Source organism: Balaenoptera physalus, assembly GCF_965194825.1.
Source record: "Balaenoptera physalus genome assembly, chromosome: 1".
Classification (NCBI taxonomy): domain Eukaryota; kingdom Metazoa; phylum Chordata; class Mammalia; order Artiodactyla; family Balaenopteridae; genus Balaenoptera; species Balaenoptera physalus.
This window is the reverse complement of record NC_138882.1, coordinates 41,229,098-41,253,852: the sequence shown is the minus strand read 5'-3', so window position 1 is coordinate 41,253,852 and position 24,755 is coordinate 41,229,098. Positions and strand designations below refer to the sequence as shown.

Sequence of the window (24,755 nt, the reverse complement as noted above, 5' to 3'; positions counted from 1 at the left end):
TTCACCTTAGATTTTCTTTTTACCTTCGATTTTAAAATGAAATTTTATTAATGTTAAAGACTTAAATTCTGTGTTTAGGAAAGGAATGACTCTAGGCAACTAAGAAATCCACTTATTCTTTAGTGCATAATACAGTTTATCTATTGGTATAAAAAACAGAATATGTGTGATTAATGATGATACAGATCCTGGATGGCCTCTAGATCTTTTAAATGTCTATTTAAACATAAAAGTCTGTATTAACTCTCAAGCTAACCTTGGGAAAACCTACAAACCTGTGCTTTTTAAACCAACCACAGATTCACCTACAAACCTTTGTGAAGTCTGATGGACACCAGCACACAGATGTGACCTCTTGAGAATGACCCAGGAGCACAGTAGGAGGATGCCAGGGTATGGAGACCTATCACACCATCAAAAAGAAACAAACAAGTCAGCAGAGCAGTGGTAGTTCTGCCAGACAGAGGCTTCGAATCTCTCCATATCTGTACCTTAGAGAGCTTTAGGGTTGTTACCAAAAGCCCCTAGACATGCCTACTTATAGCTCAGAAAAAGTCCCAATGGGCAATGAAAGTATTTCTGTCATTAATCTGAGAAAACAATGAAAATAGCCAAAATAAGTAAACAATATGAGCTTAGATACCAGGACAGGTCTTATTTCAAATCAGGACAACTTAGCTATACGTATTTTGACTAAAACTCAAGACTGAAAGGGTAAGGTTCAGCAGCTAGGTAGTACACTTCAAGTGGAGCCTAGATAATTTTAGATCTTCTCTAGTCAGCTACTTCCAGGAACGCTGCACTTACTAAGTCCTGAAGGTACCTGAGACATGCTAGCAGATCTCTTGGGACAAGAGGACAGTCTTTCTTCCAAAAGAAGACTCACTGACTTTTAAGAAAGCCCGAAGTTATACTCCTTCATTCTGAAGGGGTATAAGCTATGTTTTACATGGCACTTTGTATCCTTTTTGGAAAAAAAATTCCTCTAAAATTTTATTTAAGTTCATTTGCTTAAAGAAATCTTGAATTTTCAAGTTAAGTATTGCCACATCTTAATACATTTTAATGTCTAAAGAAGTGTCACATTGTGCAGTACTACACATGTGACTAAGAATATTTTCACCCTCATTGGATGCCATTAGTGATACGCGTTTGACAGCTGACTCATTCAAGAGCTGTCAATCCCTATCAGAGGCCATGGGCATTAATCAGCACAACATGGAGTACAAACTCACACAGCTATTACTAGCACGTGTGTTTGAAAAAGAGAAATTATTCTCTTTTCATTTTCCTGAGGCTCTGAATCATTGCTCATTTGTATGAAGAAAGTGGAGGCATTCTGGGAAGAACATTTGTGAGAATGACTAAGTAAGCTTAATGGACTCCTCAGACTGTAGTTAAAGAGATTCGACACACTGATTCATAAGGTTATCCAACTCAATTATTACTACTCCTCTCTTGGGTTAAATGGCACATATGTAATGATTCAAAAAGCCAAAGAAGACAAAGAGCAGAATCTAATTTGCCTTGTTGGGCTTTTTCTTGAGATCTAAAAGGACCTCACTTGCTGCCTACTGCTACAATGCCACAGAGAACAAGAGCTCATTCCTTCACAAGGTAGCATATTTTAGAAAAGACTTTCAAGATAGTCTCTATCTCAGCAGTCACAGAAATTCTTTATGGCCCCAGCCCATAAAGTTTCTCTACCCGAGGCCCAAGGAGTACTGCAAGCAGCAAGTTAAAAGGAAGAGGAAATCCTCATGTCCTCCTGACCCTCCCTGGTAACAACACATTATTTTACTCATTGGTTTGCTTGCCTGTTGCTTCTAGCTCTTCATTTCATGATCCTGCCCCTTCCTCAGTTTCCTAGGCATTAAAATACCTAGGAAAACCTGACTGTCTATACCAAAGATTAAAATAAATGTCAAGAAAAAACAAATATCCACGAATAGAATGTATGTACATTTCTGCATTTATCTATAGGATTTAAAAGAAAAAAAAACAAAGGGTAGACCTGTTAGAAAAACTTTTTACAATTTGATAATAAGGCAGGAATAATAATAGTAACAAAAGTCAGCATTTATTGAAATGATTACCATGAGCCAGGCACTTTACACAGCATTAAAAGTGAGGGGAAGGTTCCTCAAACAGTTAAACACAGAATTAATTACCATATGACCCAGCAATTCTACTCTTAGGTATACACTCCCAGGAGAACTGAAGACATGTTCAAACAAAAATCTGTACATGAATGTTCATAGTAGCTTTGTTCATAAAGCCAAAAAGTGGAATAATTTAAATCCCCATCAACTGATGAATAAATAAGTAAAACAAGGTCTATACATACAGTGGAATATTCAGTCGTAAAGAGGAATGAAGTACTGACACATGCAACAACATGGATAAACCTTGAAAACATTAAGTGAAAGCAAAGCCAGGCATAAAAGATCATTTATAGGAAATGTTCAGAATAGTCAAATCCCTAGAGACAGAACATAGGTTAGTAGTTGCCAGAAGCTGAAAGTGACTCTTAAAGGGTATGGGGTGATGAAAATGTTTGGGAATTAGACAGTGGGGATGGTTGCACAATACTGTGATTATATGAAAAAAAAAATCACTGAATTGTACACTTTAAGGTGACTACAATGGTGAATTTTACATTATACAAATTCTATCTCAACAAAAAAAAGTGGAGGGAAGGGCATGTTGTGGGCTGGAATGAGCACTAATGTCCAACAAGTTTTTATGAATGTTAGTAACAAGTGTTTTCACAGTTGAGGACTACCCTAGTATGGTAAACTATACTTGGTGACTACTTCAAAGAAGATTAATTTCTTCTAATGAAACTCAGGTGACTTTTAAATCCTTCATTTTTATTCAAATAAGTTTTTATTTATTGTCACTTCATTATTATAAAAATATTATCACAATGAGAATTTCATTTTTTAAAAACCTCCCTCTACTTTCAAACAGGAAGAGGAGACTATTAAATCCAAGAGACATTTAAACATCTATGCATTCTGGGAATGGTCAAATCACAGAAAATTGTCCTCTCTTACAAATTGTAGTTGTTATAGAATAAAGACTAACTCAAGGCATGAGAAATTCCAAAGTTAAAACTCCCAGAACTATGAAGTAACTGGCTCTAACCTACAGACTTCATAAAACATTTTGTATACTTGAACATGCAAAAAAGATCAGCACCTTTTCTCAAAAAACCTCCTTACTCTGCCCAGTTAGAAACCAAACCTAATCTTCATTTTTGCCATGAGATCATTTATACTTCCTAACGTGTCAGGCTCAATGTTTCGCCAGTCAGTGGTAGAATGACGGTGCCGAATCAGTTTATTTATAACCACTTCAATACTATTCAGTGGCTCTATCAGAAATGAACCAGGGAAGGGGAGGTGGGTAGGGGTGAGGGTAGGACAAACAGTAGGAAATTAAAAAAGAAAAATAACATAATATTAAATCTTTTTATTCTTAAGTCTTAGGCCTCAGTGTCAGAAAGTCTAATTACGTTACATCTCCTGGCCAGTGGTGAGGATTAAAAGGCCATTCTCTTCTGTCTTGAGATCTAAAACTCCCTTCTTTCACCCTGTTTTCTTGGGCCCATGGGCTTTTTTGGCATAGGAGAATCCTAACACCTGAGAGAATTCTGACCTAACAGCCTGAATACTCAGCTTGTGTGAAATTTTTTTTAAACTACACCCCTCCCACTTTTCCTTATCATGGAAGAGAAACTGAGCCACCTCACTAGGCACATTCAATTTTAGGAGCAGTAAGTTTGCCAGGGTCTCAAATATCAGAACCTGCACACTGAGTTATGTGTGGACAGGCAGGAGAACATCATGTCTGAACCACATCATTCAGCACCGACATGTGACCCAGCCTAGAATTCAGAAAGGGTCACCCATGTGTGTGATACCCACTGATTGGATGTCTGAAAATGGGTTACTAATGAACCGCCAAGTATCTTTACTGCATGTCTTTAAAGAGAGGAAGCATCCCTCAACCCTGATTTCTTGAAACCAAGAAGGAAAAAAAAAAAAAAAAGCAAGCATTTGTACTAGAGCTAGGGAGGAACTTTAATTATGTATATATATAATTAAGAAGCTGATTTTAAATGATTTAAAGAAATGATCAGTGCCTAAAGTTTTCTTTTTTTGCATAATCCTTTATTATACTTTTTGGTATGTCTGAAATTTTGTTTTTAAGAAAAAACTTAAAAAGATACAGACCTTGGTAGGAATAAAATCCTCTAAGTTGGGAACCAAAGTAGAGAAGGAAAATGTAGGTAAGACAGTGAGGGAAGGGGAAAGGGAAAACCAAAAGGCAATAAATACGCAGCATAAGACCAGATTATGAGACAGAAACATTAGTGCTAGTTACATAAAGTTTAAAGCTCAAGTCAGAAGAATTTTATAGACAGGAAGCTATGTAAAAACTCTTACCATAAGAGGGGGTTCTCAAGTGTATATTTTATAAGCAAATTTTTCATTTTATAAATACAACAAATGTGCTTAAAGAAAAAGAGGTAAGGTCAACACAAAAGCATCTTGGATAGAACAATATCTCCACCTTGTGACCATCTAGGTTATTGTTACTAAAGCTTTTGATAAGGTAGTGTTGCATTTTTGCAACTAGAGTTGCAAACCTAGAGGTATATAGAAAAAGCATTTTTTAGTACCTCCCTCAGGACCAGATGAAATTAAGCTGAAGAATTATGCTTCATACCTGACAGGATCTACCCCTGTCCTGCATTAAAGATATGACTTTCTACAGATTGGCAGTACTAAGAATGATACAATTTCCTCCTGAGAAGGAATTTGATAATATTGAACCTATAGGTCTATGAAGTTTTAGACATTATGACTCTAAAATCCAAAATGCATGAACTCTGATCATTCAATCCACCAATATCAAGGAAGTTTATGATATTATAGGGCAATCTGGAAGATAATAATTTCTAGCCCTAGGAAAACAATGCCTAATGCTCTTATTCTTTCTCTGAACTCAGACATTTCTATAATTAATTATTCCACAAGAGACATTTTCCAGTGGTCAGCAAGTGCTACTTATATTTCAATTTTCTCCACTTGACTTCAAATTGACAGCATTAAGTTTCTTAGCCTATAGTAGTCACTTTAGAACCACTGTTTATTTAAAATAAGAAAAATTATAAAAAAAGAAATTATAAATTTCTGTAACAGAAATGGGAAATCTGTAAAATAAATAAATAAATGAATAAATAATGCTATTAAAGATATATAAAACTGACAAAGCAACCACATCTATTTCAATAACCTGAAGATTGGCCACTTAGAGGAGAGTAAAGAACACTATTATATGAATATTTTTGAGTGAGTGTTTTTTGCAAGTGTGATTCGGGGGTAGGATTCTAGGATTCAAACACTGTGTTTTGAATGAGAGTTTGAAAACACAGGGCAGAAAGGCAGAACAGCATGTTTTTCCAGGAAGCAAGACAAAGTACTGAAGATTCTTTCCAGTCTTCTGAATTCTCAACTTCCTGATAATCTGTAAAACTGTTGGAGGATATAGATTGTCAATTTCTGAGAAGCTGACCATGAAAGTGTGATATCTTCTGTCAGAATCAGAGTGAAGTTTTGGCTATATTAAGAGGCAAGAAGCAATTTTTACTAAACATCTGATACAGAAAAGTTAAAGTATGTGTTTACATTAACCTTACTTCATCTTGGACAGAAGAAATATTTGCAAGAATACTTCAGCCTCACCTTTGTGGGGAAAGTTTGGTAACTTACCTTCCAGATGTAGGCAGCTTCATCACTTGAGCCACTGACTAAAAACTGGTCATCTGGACTAATACTGGACTTAACATAAAAGGTAGAGTTCTGATGTCCATTGAAGATAGCCACTGCCAGAGGAAAAAAAATCAAATTACTTGGCTTTTGTTATTTCCAGTTTTCAAATAAATGCAGAGTATACATGTTCTAACAAGTTTTATTAGTGTACTGATTACTGAAGCAGACGGTCAAGCTAGTCACCAAATAAAAAAGAACTGGACATTGGCAGGAAAAGAATGGAAATCCTAGAAAGAGGCTTTATATTAGACCCAATCTCACAATCTAAGCCCAAATACTTGGTATGGAGCTGGATGCAGAGAAGAAAGTGATGAAAAATATTCTTAAAGGACAAGAATGGAGCCGGGGTCCAATCCTTTAGTAAAATACCTTTATTAGACCCTCTTTCCCCACCCCAGGCTAGGTTTTTTCCATTGCATTAAACATTGGTCTTTCCTCCTCTTAGACTTTAAATCTCTTAAGGATAAATTTCATAAATATCATTTTCTTTCCTCACTTAGACCTTATAATGCTTTGAACAGAGGAGATCTTCAAACGTTTGTTGTATGAATAGGTAAAAATCAATGAAAGGAGAGTTAAGATTTATGGATAGCTTATCTGAGATGTGGTAACCTTTAACCTAGCACTCTAAATAGGCTGGCGAGTAGAAGTGGCCAGTGGGGTAAGCTATATATTCATATGTAAGATACTCCAACTAGGTTAGGTTTAGACTTCTCACTATCCAATCTAGCATAATGTGCTTGACAGGTTCTTTTATCCTAAGGAGACCAAAACCTGAGGCCTCTGGCATCAGCATACTACTAGGAAATAAAAGAAAAAAATCTCAGTCATTAGAAAATTTAAGGATACATTTAGGCAGGAAAAAATATTTCACTCCAATCTTCTAATGGAGGGGAAAAAAGATTATTAAGGGACTTAACAGCTTTCTGTAAGTACTCACAAAAATCCCTTCCTTTTGCTAGAGTAACACTGGAAAAAAACCTTTGTATTTATAGCCCTTTAAGAAAAAGCCTGCACATCAAATAACCCCCACATCAAATACTATTACTGTGAAAGTTAAGCAGGATATGAATCAATTCAGATACACATATTATAGAGCTACTATGATAGATAAATCCCCACAAAATAAACAGGCTCCTTTATTCTGACTACAACTCCAAAACTACAATTGTTCATCTTTCTCAACTCTTAGCTATGAATGGAAAACTATAGACCAAATTTCCCACTAAACTCGTAAGAATTCATTGCCCTCTGCTGGTCTAAGAAAGCCAACATAAAGTACACAGTAAATGTTTCAAACCATGTGAAAAATCCTTCTAAAACCTATATTGGCTTTAATTAGTTTAGTTTAATCTTTGACAGTTCGGGCTTTTAAAATGCTTCATTAAAGTGCTTCAGAGTCATCTCTATGAACATCACTTAGTGTAATAATATGCTGTGAATTAAAAGTATAGGAGATCAAGTATTGAGTCCAGGACCCTTTCTAAAGTTTTGAAAAAGACGAGCAATTACCAGATGTCACAAACACACACACACACACACATCTGTCTTTCAATTTCTAAGGAACATACCTATCCATCTACTTACCTACCTATCTATATATGAGAGCCAATCAAATTATTTCAGGAGCACAGGAAAAAGGTTACTAAATTATTAGTAAAGTGGCCTTGGGCATATTTGTTTTAATGGCAGAAGGACAACTAAATTCAAAGCCCCTTTTGGTGCCACACTATAACAAAATGATACAGAAAGAGCTCTTGGACATCTGATAATATAATTAGGCTTTTATCTTTTAGGGAAAAATTTTAAAGAGTCTGTTTTATATGGCTAAATAAATCAGAAGTTGTCCAAGTTCTAATTCCATTCACGAAGACAGCAAGCAAAGTTGTAAAACCTCTTCCCTTTTCCAAATACTCTTATTCTTGTTTAGACAACGTCAGACCTAACCCAGGGCATTGAAAATACCAATTGGGTAACTGCCACAGATACCAAAGTCCTAACAATGGCTAGGGGTCAGTCTTTAGAAACGTCTCTAAGAGCCCAGCTAAATTCTGTACTATTTTAAGATTTCTTTTTTATCAACACATCTTACTTTACTGGGAACCGGGTAGCTCTAGGGATTGGTTATAGAATTCAAAGTCAGTTTCTGACAGAGCTATACCTGAGAAGTAGGTTACAAATATGCAGCTTGCTTAAATAATTGATAATGTTCTTAAAATGATGAAATTCAAAATTCAAATTCATACCCTCTTAGAGTATGCTTGAAAAACTTTGATTTTTTAAAATGTCATTTATCAGCTTTAAAGTCAGATTCCACTTATAATTTTCTTGAAGAACAATAAAAAGGTGAGGTTAGGGAAAACACCCAGAGGTCCCCTAATTTTAATGAACAGTTCCCAAATAGGACAAAACCCGGGCAGAACAGCCTTCTCTATCCCACAAAAACTGAGATAATTTTAAGTATACCCAAAGGGGTATAATTTCGGGACAGACTCACTATTAAGTTACCATATAGAGCAGGATTCTGTTCACTTGTGAAATCATCACAAGGTAAATACATCTATGAAAACATCACTGGAGCTAATCAAAGACCCCGAAGTCCTTATATGTCTTCATAAATTTGGTACAGAAAAAAAAAAAATCAACATTAAATTCTCATTAACAAAAAACACCATATTAGTTTCCAGGAAAGAGAATCTGAATGACTAAGCTCCTACCTGGAGAAGTCTTTAATCCAGTCATATTGAACATGTAGATGTTGTCATCTGTGCAGTTAGCAAATAAAGTAGAGCCAGTAGAATCCAAAATCAGACTTGAGTACCCTAGAAAAAGGAAACTTTAGTTAGCATGTGCTGATGAAGGAGAGTAGAACTGAGGTGAAAGTGATCTTTTTAGATCATTCCACAAGAAGAATCATCAGAATTCTTCTTCCCTAAAGTATATACAAGCCAAAATTATTCTTGGGAGTTTCTATCTTTTGAACTTCAAAAAGATACTTCCATATATTAGTTTCTCAAGTCAACAGAGAATAATAGTTGCTGAAAACTAGCTTGATATTTACTTTAAAAATTTTAACAAAAACTTACATATCCAAAAAAGCCCTACAAAAAAGTCCTAATGAATATGCAAAGGCTTACCTAGTTTTCGAGTGCTGCTACCTGGGTACAGGAAAGACTTGGATGCTACGGGTTCTTGCCGATAAGCAGTATAATTCTTACGTAAATCCCATATTTTGATTACCCTAAAAACCAAGGTAAAGAAATAGTTATTTTGTAGTCCTTCTCCAACACCAATCAGTTTCAACTACGTTTGAAATGTGAAATGACTTTTAATCTAATTCCTCTGGCACATCAACCAGGTACAGTGAGGATATGTCATTGGGAAACAGATTGAACTATCTCATACTCTTGTCTCCAATGTCTGGCTAACAATTCTGGCAGAAAGGAAACAGATGTGATCTGACCCACTGATGGGTTGCCCTGAGTTTACTTCAAGGGAGCGGAAGAGGAAGATGAAGGTTGATTGCTGATAGTCATTGTTTCATTGTTTTCAGAAAAAAGCACTTCCTAAGCCTTTAACATTCTGCATGTAACCTTTGACATCATTAAGTATTAAGCTCTGTCCCTATGGTTATATCTCTATATATTAACTCCTTAAGTAATCTAGTCTAAACAAATTTTCCTGTGAAATAAAGTATTTTTTCATTTCATCTACTGGAATAATTTTCTTAATTTTCTACATCTACTTTGTAGGCAACTTGAAAACACAAGCTTGGTTATAAAAGGGAAGTATCCTTGGAAGCAAAGATTTCACAGCCATTTACAAATATAAATAATAACCTTTAGATAATTCTACATTTGTGCCTGAGAATTCAGTCCACAGAAGAGTTTAAGTGTCCAGAGGACACAATAGAAATTCTAGTTTATTAAGCCATCATATTTTTAAATTAAAACTTTTGAAGGGAGGGATGCCTTGGGAGATATAATGGGCAAAAATGGGGCAAAGAAGAGAATTTTAAAAAGAAAGAGCCCCTATACTCAGTGAACTTAAATTCCAACAAAGCAAACAATCAAGAAGTATCACAAACTTATTTGGAAGCCAAAAATTCAGAGCAATCATAGAAGGAAAGTATGTGAAAATCTTTAGGCCTATCAATCTAGTTAGATTGCTCCCAGAAATGCCAGTTACATGCCCAGAATCAAATTACTCCTTTTAGGATATTACTAAACCAGAGAAGATAAAATCCAAAATACAGGCATACCTCATTTTACTGTGCTTCGCTTTATTGTGCTTTGCAGATATTGCGTTCTTTTACAAATTGAAGGTTTGTGGCAAGTCTATAGGTGCCATTTTTCCAAAAGCATCTTCTCACTTCATGTTTCTGTGCCACATTTTGCTAATTCTCCCAATGCTTCAAACTTTTTCATCATTATTATATTTGTTATAGTGATCTGTGATTGGTGATCTTTGATGTTACTATTGTAATTGTTTTGGCATTTTTTAGCAAATATTTTTATATTAAGGTCAGTACATTGATTATTTTAGACATAATGCTATCGCACACTTAATAGACTATAATGTAAATATAACTATATAGTAATATAATAAACTATGATATACTAATATAAATATAGCATAATATAAATATAACTTTTATATACACTGGGAAACCAAAAAAATTCGTGTGACTCACTTTATTGCAACATTAGCTTTATTGCAGTGGTCTGGAACCAAACCTGCAATATCTCTGATATATACCTGTAACAGAAATTTTGCTCCTCAAAATAAGAATCCTTGATTAAATTATACTGCACAGACAAGCAAGTTACCCAGCCAGCTTCTCTATAATAGCAGCAGCAGCCAACACTCCTCCTATATGCTAGAAATGTGCTAAGTGTGATACATTATCTCATTTAATTATTTGAGCAAGAGTCCTAACTAGATATTTTCCAGTGTGATCTGTAATTCCTCTTCTCAGCTGGGTACTCACTATGTTGAAAGCTAAAAGCACACACATTGAATTATAATGGGTCTAGGTGACTTCCCCATCACAGTTCACGAAAGACAGCTCACCAAAAGAACCAAGAAATAAAGACTCGTCTTACCCATCCACAGCTCCTGCTGAGACTAATGTATTCTCATCTTGAAAGAGGACCACAGTAACACTCTGCTGGAAATCCTATAGCACAAGGAAGAAAAAGAAAATAAGGAAATCCTATTTTGGGTATAACAATCTTCACTATCAAGAGACCAAGGTGCTAAAATGATGGTTTCTTCCCCTAAACTGAGTATGACTAGATCTTGTGCTTCCAATAATCCTAGTCAGATATATATGCAGACCAAGAAGTAATTTTAGCAAGAAAATGACCTAAACATCATGTTATATTACATAGTATGAACACTTTGACTCGTATTCAAGAAAAAACTGGTGATTAACACAAGATTTTATTACCTGTCTAAGTCTACTGGCTCTACTTGAAATCATCCCTACTATCTATCCTTAGGAACCTCATTTAACCTGTACCTGTTTCATCTATAAAATGTTGCCGTCTATCCAGATTGTCATATAGGAGTGTCTAAAGAATTGTGAATGAAAGATGGTTACATGCTCTGAAATATCTAAAGGAGCTAGTAGAGTTTTACCTCCTAATTGCTGTTAAGTTTTCTTGGCTAAGAATCTGATGAAATGTCTGAAATGTTACTCATTTTAACTTCATCTGGCCTCCAAAAACCACATGCTAACCCTGTCAGTTCCCATTCATGCCCGTGTAATTTTAAGTCCTAATGTTCTAGCAACCACACGTCCCCAAAATATTAACTAAGACTCTACAGACCAAGAATACTAGAAAAATAAACAAATTCAAATAAGAACACTGGTGATTTTTCTTAAAGAAAAAAGCTGTATTATGGCATTGTTTGAGCTTTGACTATAATATGCTAAAGAGGTACTATATTTTACCCCAATATTTCTCAAAATGTTTTATAATCTTCTGCCAAATATTAAAAAAATAAAAAACCCATATCTTTTCTGCAGTTTGTATTATGAAAAGAACAACAGGGATTCCTTTCCCCTACAGAATACTGTATCATGGTACTTAATATGCTTCTTCAAACTACCCATCTCCCTTTCCTAATGAATCACATCATACTGTAGATGATGTGTATGCATGGCGATCTCTAGGGATGAGTCTTAGGAAACTGAATTTTTAACATATTCCCCAAGTGACTCTGTTGCACACTAGAGTTTGAGTACCAGTACCGTAGGTACTGAACTGGTATTAAGCAATAAACCAGTGACATCAAGAGGAAATGAAGATTCTCATTCATTGGCTGAATCTCTAGCTCCTATTTTATGCCCAACGAATTCCCTAAAATGAGACTCTATGCTACTGTTAAGATCTGCACACATGTATACAGCTATAAAACCTTACCACAGAAGGAGCAAGCCCTTTTGAATTCTGTTTCTTCTTAGGTTTTGAAGGGGTTTGCTTGTCTAAGGTATTGTGAGCTCCACTGATTTGATTCACTTGCCTATAAAATCCATCTGAAAAATATTCCAAGGTAAATGGTTTAGGTTTCAGAACTTTATTCCCATGCTGAATGTAACATTTATATATAAGATGTCAAAATTAATTATATTCTTTATTAAATTAGTGAAATTAGAAGCCAGCAGGGCTACTGTACTACATCTCTTGTGGTGAGATTATGATGTATAAAAAGGAAATAAGCACAAGGATACTTATAGCAGCTTTATTCTTAACTGCCAAAACTTGGAAGCAACCAAGATATCCTTCAGTAGGGGAATATATGAATAAAACTGTGGTATATGTAGACAATGATATATTATTCTGTGCTAAAAAAAAATGAGATACCAAGCCATAAACAGACCTTAAATACATATTACTAAGAGAGAGAAGGCAATCTGAAAAGGCTACATACTGTGTGATTCCAATTGACATTCTGGGAAAGGCAAAACCATGGAGATTGTAAAAGATCAGTGATTGCTAGAGGTTAGGGGGGCGTTCAGGATGAATAGGTAGAGCACAGAGGACTTTTAGGGCAGAGAAACTATTCTGTATGATACTATAATGGTAGGTATATGTCACTATACGTTTGTCACAACCAAGAGAATGTATAATACCAAGAGTGAACCATAATGTAAAGTACAGACGGACACTGGGCGATAATGATGTGTCAGAGTAGGTTCACCAATCGTAACAAATGTCCACCTCTGGTTGGACACTGGACATGTTGACAGTGGGAGAGGCTGTGTGGGAACAGGAGGTATATCAGTACAGAGAGAACTCTTTGTACATTCTGTTCAATTTTGCTGTGTATCTAAAATTGCTCTAAAAAATAGCCTATTAAAAATAATTTAAAAAAAAAAAAGTGAAGCAGGGAGATGATCATTGCTTTCTGCTTAATAGCATCATGGGGCAATGTGAGTATAATTATATTTAGTTTAATCCAATTCTTTAAAGTTCCCAAATTTTTAAAATTAAAATAAAAGATCATGTACTAATAATTTCAATTCAATCAATAATTTAGGTAAATGGCATTATAGTTCAGAAGACAATACGAGGTAAATATGGAGGGTAATACTTAAAACAATCACTAAGATCCTGAGAACTGAACAGAGCAGAATTGGGGTTTATGAACATGTGCCCCCTGGTGGTAATCAGGTGAAATAGTTGATTCTTTCATTCAGAATTATTATGGGGCAATCCCACATATATCAAAATTAAAATGGAACTAGATTACCTTTTTTGTTGCACCTGGTGTCCCAGACCATAATGTTGCCATCTCTTCCACCTGTACAGAAGACAGCTGCAGACACATAAACAGTTTATCAAGAAGTTAACAAAACCAGTCAGTGACACATATATTTCAATTTCAATTTCCTAGAGTATCTATTATATGCTAGGTACTGTAATTGGCACTGGAGATTAAAAATGATAAAATATATAGCTCAACACAAATAAGAAAACAAAGCTGTGAAGGGAAAGGATTACAAAGAACTCAAAATGCTTATGTTGAGCAAAAACTTGATAGAATAATCCCTCTCTGTAAATTTTCTTTAAAACCACATGAAATACTATACTATAAAGTTGTAGTAAGAATAACGATAAATAAGCAATAACCAGAATATACTGAGTGCTTATTAAGTTTTAGACACTATCCTAAGTGCTTTTTTATAAATGACCTCAATCCTTGTTATCAACCCTATTAGGTGGGAATTATTATCCCCATTTTACAGATAAGCAAACTAAGGCACAGGGAGGATATGTAACTTGCAAAGGTTATTATTTTTGGCAGTATGTATCCAGAGCCCATATTCCAAACCTCCAAGCTGTACTGTCTCAGTATAAAGATACGAACCAGATCCACATAAAGTTTGTGAAAGGGGTTGCCTCTGGGGATGGAAGGAGGGCAGTGAGATCGGAGGAGGGAGCACAGGGGAACTCCAGTTTATCTGTCATACTTTATTCTTTAAAATTAAACCAAAAAATTCTGCTTCCTGATGAAAGAGTGAGCACTTATCAAATTAATCCACCTGCATTAGTTTACAGCTAATGCAGGTGGATTAATTAGATAAGTGCTCTGGTCAAAATACAAAAAACAGCTACTTGAGGGTCGTATAGACATTGACCAAAAACATAAAATTTTTGTAAGGGAGTCAACACCTGAAGCAAGTGACTGGCCTAGGGTAAGTTCCTGATTTTTTGAGGTTTTACCTTGAGGGCAGCCACAGTTGTAGCATCAGAACCAGGCAGCCAAAGTGCCAACAAAAAGACCATCTTTCAAGCCAAAGGAACTAGGAAAAGAGGACAGGGGCAACAAGAGCTGCCAGAGGAAGTGGGGAAGCCTGGAGAGAGCAGAGAAAGGGAAACCCTAATTCTGTGTTTAAACTTAGCTCAAGTCTCTGGCTGACCCCCAAACCATATGTGCATAGGAAAGCTAAAAGCAGCTTGCAACTAAGGCTTAAATTAAAGAACTGAATTGAGATCCGACCTTCTGAACTGACTGCCTCCCCACAGGTTTGACATTATGCAATTTGAGTCTAAATGATTTAACTGCCTGTTAAAACAAAAACACCAACTCTTTCCTGAGCAACATAACAGAATTCAGAGTCCAACACACCATTCCCAATGCCCAGGGTATGATCTTAAATTACTTGCCATATACAGAGCCAGGAAAATGCGCCATTCTCAAGGGAAAAGAAATCAACAGAGGCCAGCCTCAAAACAACCCAGATGTTGACTTATCAGGTCTGGTTGTAAAACAGATATGACTGTCAAGTGAAATAAAGAGACACTCATAATCAATGAAAAGGTGAGAAATCTCAGCAGAGTAACAAACAGAACTTATCGAAAACAAATGGAATTTTAGAACCCAAGCCCACAACTTCTGAAATGATAAAATTCACTGGATAGGCTTAAGAGGAGAATGGAGAAACAGAGGAAAAAGTCTATGAACTTGAAGACAGATCAACAGAAATCATTCAATCTGAGGAAGAGAGAAAAATAAGATTGAACATTATGCTAAGTGAAAGAAGCCAACAACATATTGTGTGGTTCCATTTATACGAAGGTGCAGAAGAGGCAAATTATAGAGAGAGAAAGTAGTTCAGTGGTTGTGTAGGGCTGGTAAGACGGAAAGTACTGCTAACAGGTTCTGGTTTCTTTTCGGGTTGATGGAAACATTCTAAACTTAAGATTGTGGTGATGGCTGCATAACTTTATAAGAAAATTAAAAACCAGTGAAATGTACACATTAAATGGGTGAATTTTATGGGGTGTTAATTATATCTCAAATTTAAGAAAATTGAAAAAGATGAACAAAGCTTCAAGGATTCATGGGACAATTTCAAAAAGTCTAATACATGAGTAACTGGAGTCCCAGGAGAGAAAATTCGGCAGAAAAAATATTTCAAGAAATCACGGCAGAAAAATTCTCAGATTCAGTGACACATATTTGTACATTTACAAATTCAAAAAGCTCAGCAAGCCTCAAACAGGATAACTTTGAAGGGAACCATGCCTAGACACATCACAGTCAAACTGCTGAAAACCAAGACAGAAAATCCCGAAGGCAGTCAGGAAAAACAACATATTACATACAGGGAAATGATTCGAAAGACCACAGAGTACTCAACAGAAACCATGTTAGACAGTAGAACAACACCTTCAAGTAATGAAAGGAAAAACCCTGTCAACCTGGATTTTATATCCAACAAAAATATCCTTTAATAATGAAGATGAAATAAAGAAATTTTCATATAAAGGAAAACAAAGGGGATTAATTACAACCAGACTCGAACTGCAAGAAATGTTAAGGGACGTTCTTCAGGCTGAAGAGAAATGATTTCCGAGGACAGGGGAAAGATGGTGCTGCTGGGGGAAATCATGAGTTCAGTTTTAGGTATGCTGAACTTGAAGTGCTTGTAGGAAAAGTGAAAGCTGGAAATACAATCTGGTTCAATATAAGTGGAGCAAAAAACAAAACAAAATTGGAATAGATGAAACTGTCCAGGGAGAAGGTACAGACTGAAAGGAAAAGATGGCCAAATACCAAATCCTGGGCCATGTCAACACTTCAAGTTAGGTAAAGAAGTGGAGTTCACAAAAGCAATTATGAAGGAATAAACAGAAATACTGATAACCAGAGGGAGTGGTATCACAGATTCCAAGGAAGAAAACAATTTTCATGAATTTTAAAATAACTTGCCGGAAGTGTCAAATATTGAACAAGTAGAAGGCAGGGTGATTTCAGGAAGAGAGATGGAATGGATTGAACCAAACTGAGATGAGGACATTTAACCAGGTTTTGATTACTCTTAAGAAACTTAGAAGAGATAGGAAATAAGACAGGATGATAGCTGAAGGAGAATACAAGGTTAAGACGTTTCTTTCTGGACAGGCCACAGATATGCTTGAGTTTTTCCTATGGAGAAAGAGCCAAGAGAATGAAAGCTTGAAGACAGAGGAGCTGTGGGGATGTAAGTGATAGCATAAGGTCTTGGGGAGGATCAAGAATGTTTCTTAACATTAGCTGCGCACTGGAATCCCTTGAGGAATTTTAACACAATAGATGCCTGGCCCACCTCCTAGAGATTCACACTTAATTGGTATTTTAAAAAACCTCCCCAATGTGTATAACTGAGTCACTTTGCTATACAGCAGAAATTAACACAATGTTGTAAATCAACTATATTTCAATAAAAACAAAACAAAACAAAACACCTCCCTAGGTGACTAATGAGTCAGGGTTGAGAATCAGTGCCCTAGGAAGAAGGATTGGCCTTAAACTGGAGAATGAAGAATGAGAAAGAAGGTGCAAATTTGAAGATAAGTTTGTAGGAGGGGAAATAGAAAAACACTTATAATTATTTTTAATTACCCACTAGAAGTTCTAACACCCATTTTAATCACACAAAACACACATCTGTGAGTAACTGACAATTAGAGATGAAAACATTTTCCATGTTTTCAGGTGGTAGATACTTAGGGAAGGCAAATTCCACTAGTATAACTATGTCCTTTAGGATTTTTTGTATCCTGCCCACGTAGGGCTGAAAGAACTGGATCATGATCTTTCCTACCACGTTACCTACAAAAAACCCCCCCCAAAAACCAAAAAACAAACCCCAAAAAAACCAACCCACTAAGCATTTATATGCTCCTCAGTTTTGTGTTTGTTTTGGTGTGTGTGTGCGCATTCACATCTCACTTCATTTTTATGCTTACAATGTTTTTGTGAATTCGGAAATGAAGGTCCTGGGAGATAAAAATGACTTTGCCCAAGAATTTAAAGGCAGAAAGCAGAACAAAACACAGGGCTTCTGTGTATGGTTGTAAAAGTATGCCCCGCACAAGAACACTTGGCAGAGGGGGTAGGGGCTAAAATGTGTGTTTTAGCAACCAAACTATGAGGACTTGGGAGCAGTGTCCAACGAGACTACTCACACTAGGGCACCTGTGAACTACTGGGAGCCATGATAAAGGTTACCACTTTTTCTACTATACCACACTGGCAGAGATTCAATGCACAGAGTTTTAAAAATTAAGCAAAGGGACCGAAAGATACGGTGTTTCCCTTTTCTATTACCCTCTAAATAAACAAATTTACTTTAAGTACATTTTCATGACTTTAAATTATTTTTATAAACTTACAATGAACTCTGACACAGGGGTGTAGTAAACTAGAACACAGGCATACCTAACTTTATACAATAGATGTGTTAATGAAAAGTTATGCAGAGATAAAAACTATGTCATGTATTTCCTCTTCAAGGTTCCAGTCTCAACAGCAACCAACTGACCTTTTTTTTTTTTTTTAACATCTTTATTGAAGTATAATTGCCTTACAATGGTGTGTTAGCTTCTGCTTTATAACAAAGTGAATCAGTTATACATATACAATATGTTCCCATTTCTCTTCCCTCTTGCATCTCCCTCCCTCCCACCCTCCCCATCCCACCCCTCTAGGTGGTCACAAAGCACCGAGCTGATCTCCCTGTGCTATGCGGCTGCTTCCCACTAGTTATCTATTTTACATTTGGTAGTGTATATATGTCCATGACACTCTCTTACCCTGTCACATCTCACCCCACCCCCTCCCCATATCCTCAAGTCCATTCTCTAGTAGCAACTGACCTTTTTTTAAAGTCCAAACCAGCTCAACAACTCAGTTTAGTACTCCTGAGTGCTCAGGTGAATAAACAAAAACATTCCTTTTAAAAATAGAATATTTTTTAATGATAAAGGATACTATATTGTTTATTTCTATTATTCTGAGATTAAAATCAGATTGATCAGCCACTTCTTTGAGATGAATGTTTGTTGTCTCACTCTTATTTAGTGAGAAACAAATGGAGGAAGGAGAAAAGAAAACAAAAAAACAGAAATGAAGAGCCCATTCAGATACCCCTGCTAAGTTTTTCCCTGGCTACTATAGTACTGGTCTGTATTATAGCCGTCTTTAAATCTTCCTTCTCCCTTCTCCATTATAATAGTTAATATAGAAAGATTAATTGTGAGTAAATAACAGTTGAAAACATACCAGGGAACTGGGCCATTTAAAGTAATTATGTGGTAAATTTTCTAGGTAAAGAATCATGTCCAGTTTATCAGGTTTCCCACCCAGCCTCATACTCCATTTAAATTTTACAAGTAGAGTTAAAGTAACTATTTTACAAATGGAGTTAATCAGTGTCCAGTACAGGCTTTGACCTCAAAGGCCACTCAAAGTTGAACAGAGGGATTGTGGCTATTTGTGAATTTTTACCTTATCTTCAAGATTATAGAAAAAAATTATCTGAAGACACTTTCAGGGACAAGCTGGAAATAATATCCATTAGAATGGGACTAAAATCCAACTTAATATCATTGAGGTTTCCAAGTCATATTAAGAATCGATCATCTACGTAGGTAAAGGAGCATCTTTGACAGGGGAAAGGGTGGAAACAATTACAGCTTACTATTACTTCACCATGAAAGAGGTTAAGGAGATGAAAGAGGGTAAGCATATACCTACCTTTCTCAAACTTAGAAAAGGCAACTGACTTGAGGCTGCACTGATGACCTTTGCATGTTCCAATCAGCTCACCAGCTTTTACATCCCAAAATTTGGCTGTTTGATCACCTGCTGCTGTAACCTTTCAAAAATAAGGTTTCACAGTTTAATAAAGCAACCCTTTACCAGTGTTTACCCAGATCCCAATAAAATGAAAGTCACTTACAAGCTTAAGTTCACCAGGGACCCAGGCCAGGTCAAAGACAGCATTCCAGTGAGCCATCCATTCTAAACAAAGAAAATGGTGAATGTGAACTGTCTAAACTATGTCTTGTGGTAGCCATACCAATAGCAGTTGAAGTGCCTTGAAAGCTGTAGTGAAAAGATCAGTGGTCAGCACACTAAGGTCCATGGGCCAAAGAGAATCTGTGGACTTGCACACATAGCACATTCCCTTCATTACCCCATAAAACTACCGTTTGATATCAGATTGTTTTCCTTGAGGGTATATATTCTCTAAAATGGAATCTTTATGAAACATTCTCAAAAATCTTCATCATGCTCTCTGAATGGAGTTTAAAGTACTTTGGTTTGACATTCAAAATTCTGCTCGCTTTGGCCGTATCTCTTACTGTTCTCTGTATATCCTATTCCAACCAAACCGGAGCGCTCCCTATATGCTCATTATATCCTATGGTTTCCTATCTCTAGGCCTTTACTAATGCTTTTCTCTCCACCTGGAATAGTGTCCTATTCCACCTCCACGGGTCTAAATACCACACAGTCTGCCTCAAATGTCCCATCCTTCATGAAAAATTTTCCTCACCTTCTTTGATACGTAAGAGCTCTTTGTGACACCTGTGGCGTTTTCTTTGTATTTCCTCTACATCATCTATAGCCTTTGTTTTACTTTAGTTACCTCAACACTTGACTTACTAGTTCCAGATTATTACCTTCCTAAGGTCAGTAGAACTTTGCCTTATGTATGGAAGATGTTTGTTCAATATAAATATTTTAAAGCAACATTTCCCCACATTAAGTATAATATAACAAATTTTAATTTTTTAAAAGAAAAACTGTTTTTAATCCTAAAATGTATTTTTCTTAACTTTCAGTAAAGGCTTTGCTGCTGTTAACAGTTATTGACAGAAAGGCAGTCCACCATTTACTTTCAGCCTGGCCCCTAAACAGGCTTAATCAGAAGTGAGTATCACTGAGAATTTATTCAAATAGCAACTTCCTTGAGGCTTTATGAATTTAAAATGTTCAAACAAATATTTTAGACCCCGACTTACCTTTGACGCACTTCTTTCTACTGGTTTGTGATTCTGTGTTATATAACCTAACGAAGCCTTCTTCATTGGCAACTGCTAGTATATGCTCCATATTGGGAGCTAAATAAGAAATAAAGAATAAAATATATAAAGAGTAACAAAAAAATTTAAAGCTGAGTTTAAATCTATATAAACAACATAATATAAATTAACTGAATAGCTACAATCTATTTGAAAAGAGGTAAGATGATCCTACCCAAATAGCACCTGCTATGGTAGAGGTTTTTCTGAATTAAAGATGGCTTAAAATTTGCCGTAATACCTAATTCAGTAAGTGACTCAAAAACACCAATCCTCAAATAATCTCTTATTTAAAGAAGGGCTGAATCAAGCATGGTAATTAAACAAAACAAAAGTGGTACTGGCCAATAGCAAATAAAAGCATATGATATAGGCATGGCAAATAAAAGCATACGATACAGGCCACCAGCAGGCTGAACCTATTAATTTTATATTCCCTTTTCACAATTTTTTACTTTTCCTTTCTTAAACTTTTAACAGCAGGGACAAGTACTCTATTTCTGTTAATATGTTCCCCAATGCATTGTAGAAAGAGAGAGATTCAATCAGGTCAAAAGGGGCAAAAGTTTTCATGATGGCTGAACCTTTGCAACCCTTTCCTGATATCAGTTAAAAAAACAAACAAACAAACAAACAAAAATGGTGCTATAAGAATCTTATCCCTTAGCAGAAATATGTAATTATGCATAGAGATTAAGAAAAGTCTATTTCATAAATCAGGGGAGAACAGTTATTAGAAAAACTCTATCATCTATCTAATTTACTTTTTCTTGAAAGGGAGACACCCCAAGATATTTTCCCTCTGAAGAGTGAAATAGACCATTTCTGACCAAACCTAGCTTATACAGTAATTCCCTTACCGGAAGAGAAGGTGCATCCAAAAGGAGGAACTGGGGCTCCTGTTTCTCCATAAGAAGTGTGCTCATCATTATAGTTGCACTGATAACCAGTAAGAAGGGACTGTAGAGGGTATTGTGAAGACCATCCTAAGGTAAGACAAAATTCCTTATAGAGTTCCAATATATCACATTTCAGTACTTTTAACAAATGCAGAGGTTATAAATTCATTTCTAAAAACTTTATATACTTAAGTATAGATCCACTCATTATCCATGGCCCTCTAGAACACAGTTTCAGGTATTTTCCTAAGGGGTCCTAAGGAAAAAATGAAAGAGCAATCTCAGCTTCTGGTGAGATACAGCTTTGGACTTATCATCTTAAATGGAGACTCTTGTCAATACATTTAAGACTGCAAGAAACAAGTGGCCTTTGCACATTAGAAAAGATCTTACCCCTTCCCCCATCCTTTGGTGACAATCACAAAACACAACCACAAAGACTACCACAACCATTAAAACTGCCATTCTCGTCAATTAAAATTCTATGTTTTCAGAGTTTTAAATCATTACTGCAAACTCAAGTTACCAGCAACATCACACATAAGCCAATGGTCAGAGAGTTAAAGGAAATAAGGTATGTCAATGTGCCTACTGTAGCCCCTAGTATACGAGAGAGGAAGAAATTCAAGGTGGAGGGAAAGTTTATTCCGCTTGGGTCAGAAAGCTGATGTGTACTATGGTCCTAAAATAGTAAACCATCTTGGGGTTTCCCTGGTGGCGCAGTGGTTGAGAATCGGCCTGCTAATGCAGGGCACACGGGTTCAAGCCCTGGTCTGGGAAGATCCCACGTGCCGCGGAGCAACTAGGCCCATGAGCTACAACTACTGAGCCTGCACGTCTGGAGCCTGTGCTCCGCAACAAGAGAGGCCACGATAGTGAGAGGCCCGCGCATCGCAATGAAGAGTGGCCCCCACTCGCCGCAACTAGAGAAAGCCCTTGCACAGAAACGAAGACCCAACACAGCTAAAAATAAATAAATAAATAAATAAATTTTAAAAAATAGTAAACCATCTTGATTTGTTTTATCATTTTGATATGTGGGTCAACATATTTTAAATACATAAAAGAAACATTCATTCAATATATAGTTACTGAGAACCAAATGTTTAGTAAGCATGGGAGGAAACAATGAAGTTACAATCTAGAGAGCTGTCTAAATAATTAACAAACTCATACTTTAGGGTACTTTCAATTCTCACTTTTCATAAAAAAATACCATTTGGAGAAGACATCTTAGCCTGATATAACCTCAGACAAATCTGGTTTTGCATGTTCATAGAAATAACCTGAAGAAATGCAAACGAGGCAAATAAATTCAATCCAGATTTAGTAATTATTCCTGGGGGTATTACCTTAAGGCCAGATACGATTGTAAACAAGCCATTAAAGACCACTAAAAGAAGAATATGAATACAATAATTAGTTATGTGGTCGAGTTCACAAATATCCATCTACAGAATGAATTTTAAAACAAAAGCCTCTGTTCTAAAGTTATATAAACATACACTTGTAGTTTGGGATTAAAAAAAACAAAACCAAAAACTAATGATCACAACTCATGAATTCAAAAGGAATCTTGAACAATTTAAGTGGAACTGAAGATGATAAGCTCTGGAGACCTAAATTCTTTACAATTAAACCGTGACCCCTCAACTCTGTCTCATTGCCTACAAACTATATCCAAACACCAACAAATGGCCTAATGTGGCTTAGTAACTGGTCCCTATTTACCCCTCCACCTCTGAGATTGTGACAACACACACTTCATGGACAAGCCCCGTAAGCTACTTTTGGATCCTTATTGTTCTATTCTGTTTCCAACATGAGCTTGTAATGCTTTCCCTCACAACACTCATTTGGAAAAGCCTATTATTTCTTCAACCCACAAGTTAAGCCCCTGGGGTTACATGCAGATTTTTCAAGGAGAATGAGAGCTGTCGGAGAACTAATTTCCAGATACTCAACTTCCATATATATATGTATTTCTAAAACTGACCTGTCTACAATGTCGAGGTCGAAGCTTTTCCCCCTCTTCATCACTACCTTTCTTCCACTTTTCAAGAAAGGCATTTCCATGACCCAATCTTATACCTTGCGTTGACTCAAGGTACAAAAACTCCTGGGACCCCATTGAGACAACTGGATAACTCCTTTAATAAAGGCATCATAAACACCCAAATCCATCTCTTTAAAACATAGACTTTCAATAAATTTTTATTTTGCTTAATTATTTATTGAAATTAGTAATCCATATTGTTTTGATCAACGACATACTACTAAAAATAGTAATGATAGGTCAACCCAGAAGAAACTTTTAACATTTAGAGCTTTATGATCACAGAAAACATCAACTTAAACATATTTTTTTACACAGAGAAATAAGATAGCGTAATCAATAAAATGACGTTTCAAGCTTAAAATCAAATCACATTAAGATAAATTCTGTAGGAGAAATAAAGTGGTAATAAGCTCAAGGGGAAAAAACAACTATGTAGAATATCTAGCAGTTAGAATTAGTTCATACTTTTTAAAAATGATTGATGTGATTATTAAATCACTACAGTATTTACAGTCTATTAGATACATTTTAAAGACTGATGTAGCAGTAGCATTTTTATTTAAAAAGATCATCACTCACAATATGGCCAGAGATGACATCCTTTGCATCTGTTTAAACTTATGATAAAAACTTTCAGATACCAATTTAAAAATACACAGAAGAGTAATCACTTTCCATTTCAGAAAGATCATTGGCAGCAATGTGGAGGATAAACTGGAAAGAGGGAAACTAAGAGGCCATTTGGGAGACTTGTTACAGTTCAGACAAGAACGTATTATGGCCCAACCTAGGGAAATAGAATGGTAAGCATAGGACAGCTCCAAGATATGGTGAAGAGGCAAAATCAGTGGGGATACCGAGGAGGAAGGATTAGAGATTTTAAGGGGACTTCTCTGAATGCGTATCTTGAGGAAAATGGAGGAATTCTGATTGACTCTCAGGTTTCTGACTGTGAAGACCAGTTTAAAATAATGAGACCATTTCCTAAAATAGGTAATACAGCAGGTTTGGGGGAAAAGTGAGTTCGGTTTTGGGTATTTGAGTTTGAGAGGCTTACAGGACTGACCATCTGGATGAAGATGCT

At 36.0% G+C, this 24,755-nt stretch overlaps 1 protein-coding gene across 2 annotated transcripts in view; it reads right to left on the bottom strand.

Moving 5' to 3' along the window:
• Window positions 1-24,755, bottom strand: part of DTL (denticleless E3 ubiquitin protein ligase homolog) — a 39,412-nt gene that overhangs the window by 12,316 nt on the left and 2,341 nt on the right. For both annotated transcript variants that reach the window (XR_014266354.1, XM_082471562.1), the window contains exons 2-12: window positions 21,574-21,699; window positions 20,654-20,752; window positions 19,585-19,646; window positions 19,380-19,500; window positions 13,605-13,670; window positions 12,275-12,387; window positions 10,949-11,022; window positions 8,981-9,084; window positions 8,561-8,665; window positions 5,784-5,896; window positions 314-403 (exon numbers count right to left, since the gene is read on the bottom strand). Coding sequence is in view for 1 of the 2 variants with exons in the window: in XM_082471562.1 (XP_082327688.1) it covers window positions 314-403; window positions 5,784-5,896; window positions 8,561-8,665; window positions 8,981-9,084; window positions 10,949-11,022; window positions 12,275-12,387; window positions 13,605-13,670; window positions 19,380-19,500; window positions 19,585-19,646; window positions 20,654-20,752; window positions 21,574-21,699 (1,073 nt within the window). In the remaining variant the exon portion in view is untranslated. The remainder of the gene's footprint in view (window positions 1-313; window positions 404-5,783; window positions 5,897-8,560; window positions 8,666-8,980; window positions 9,085-10,948; window positions 11,023-12,274; window positions 12,388-13,604; window positions 13,671-19,379; window positions 19,501-19,584; window positions 19,647-20,653; window positions 20,753-21,573; window positions 21,700-24,755) is intronic.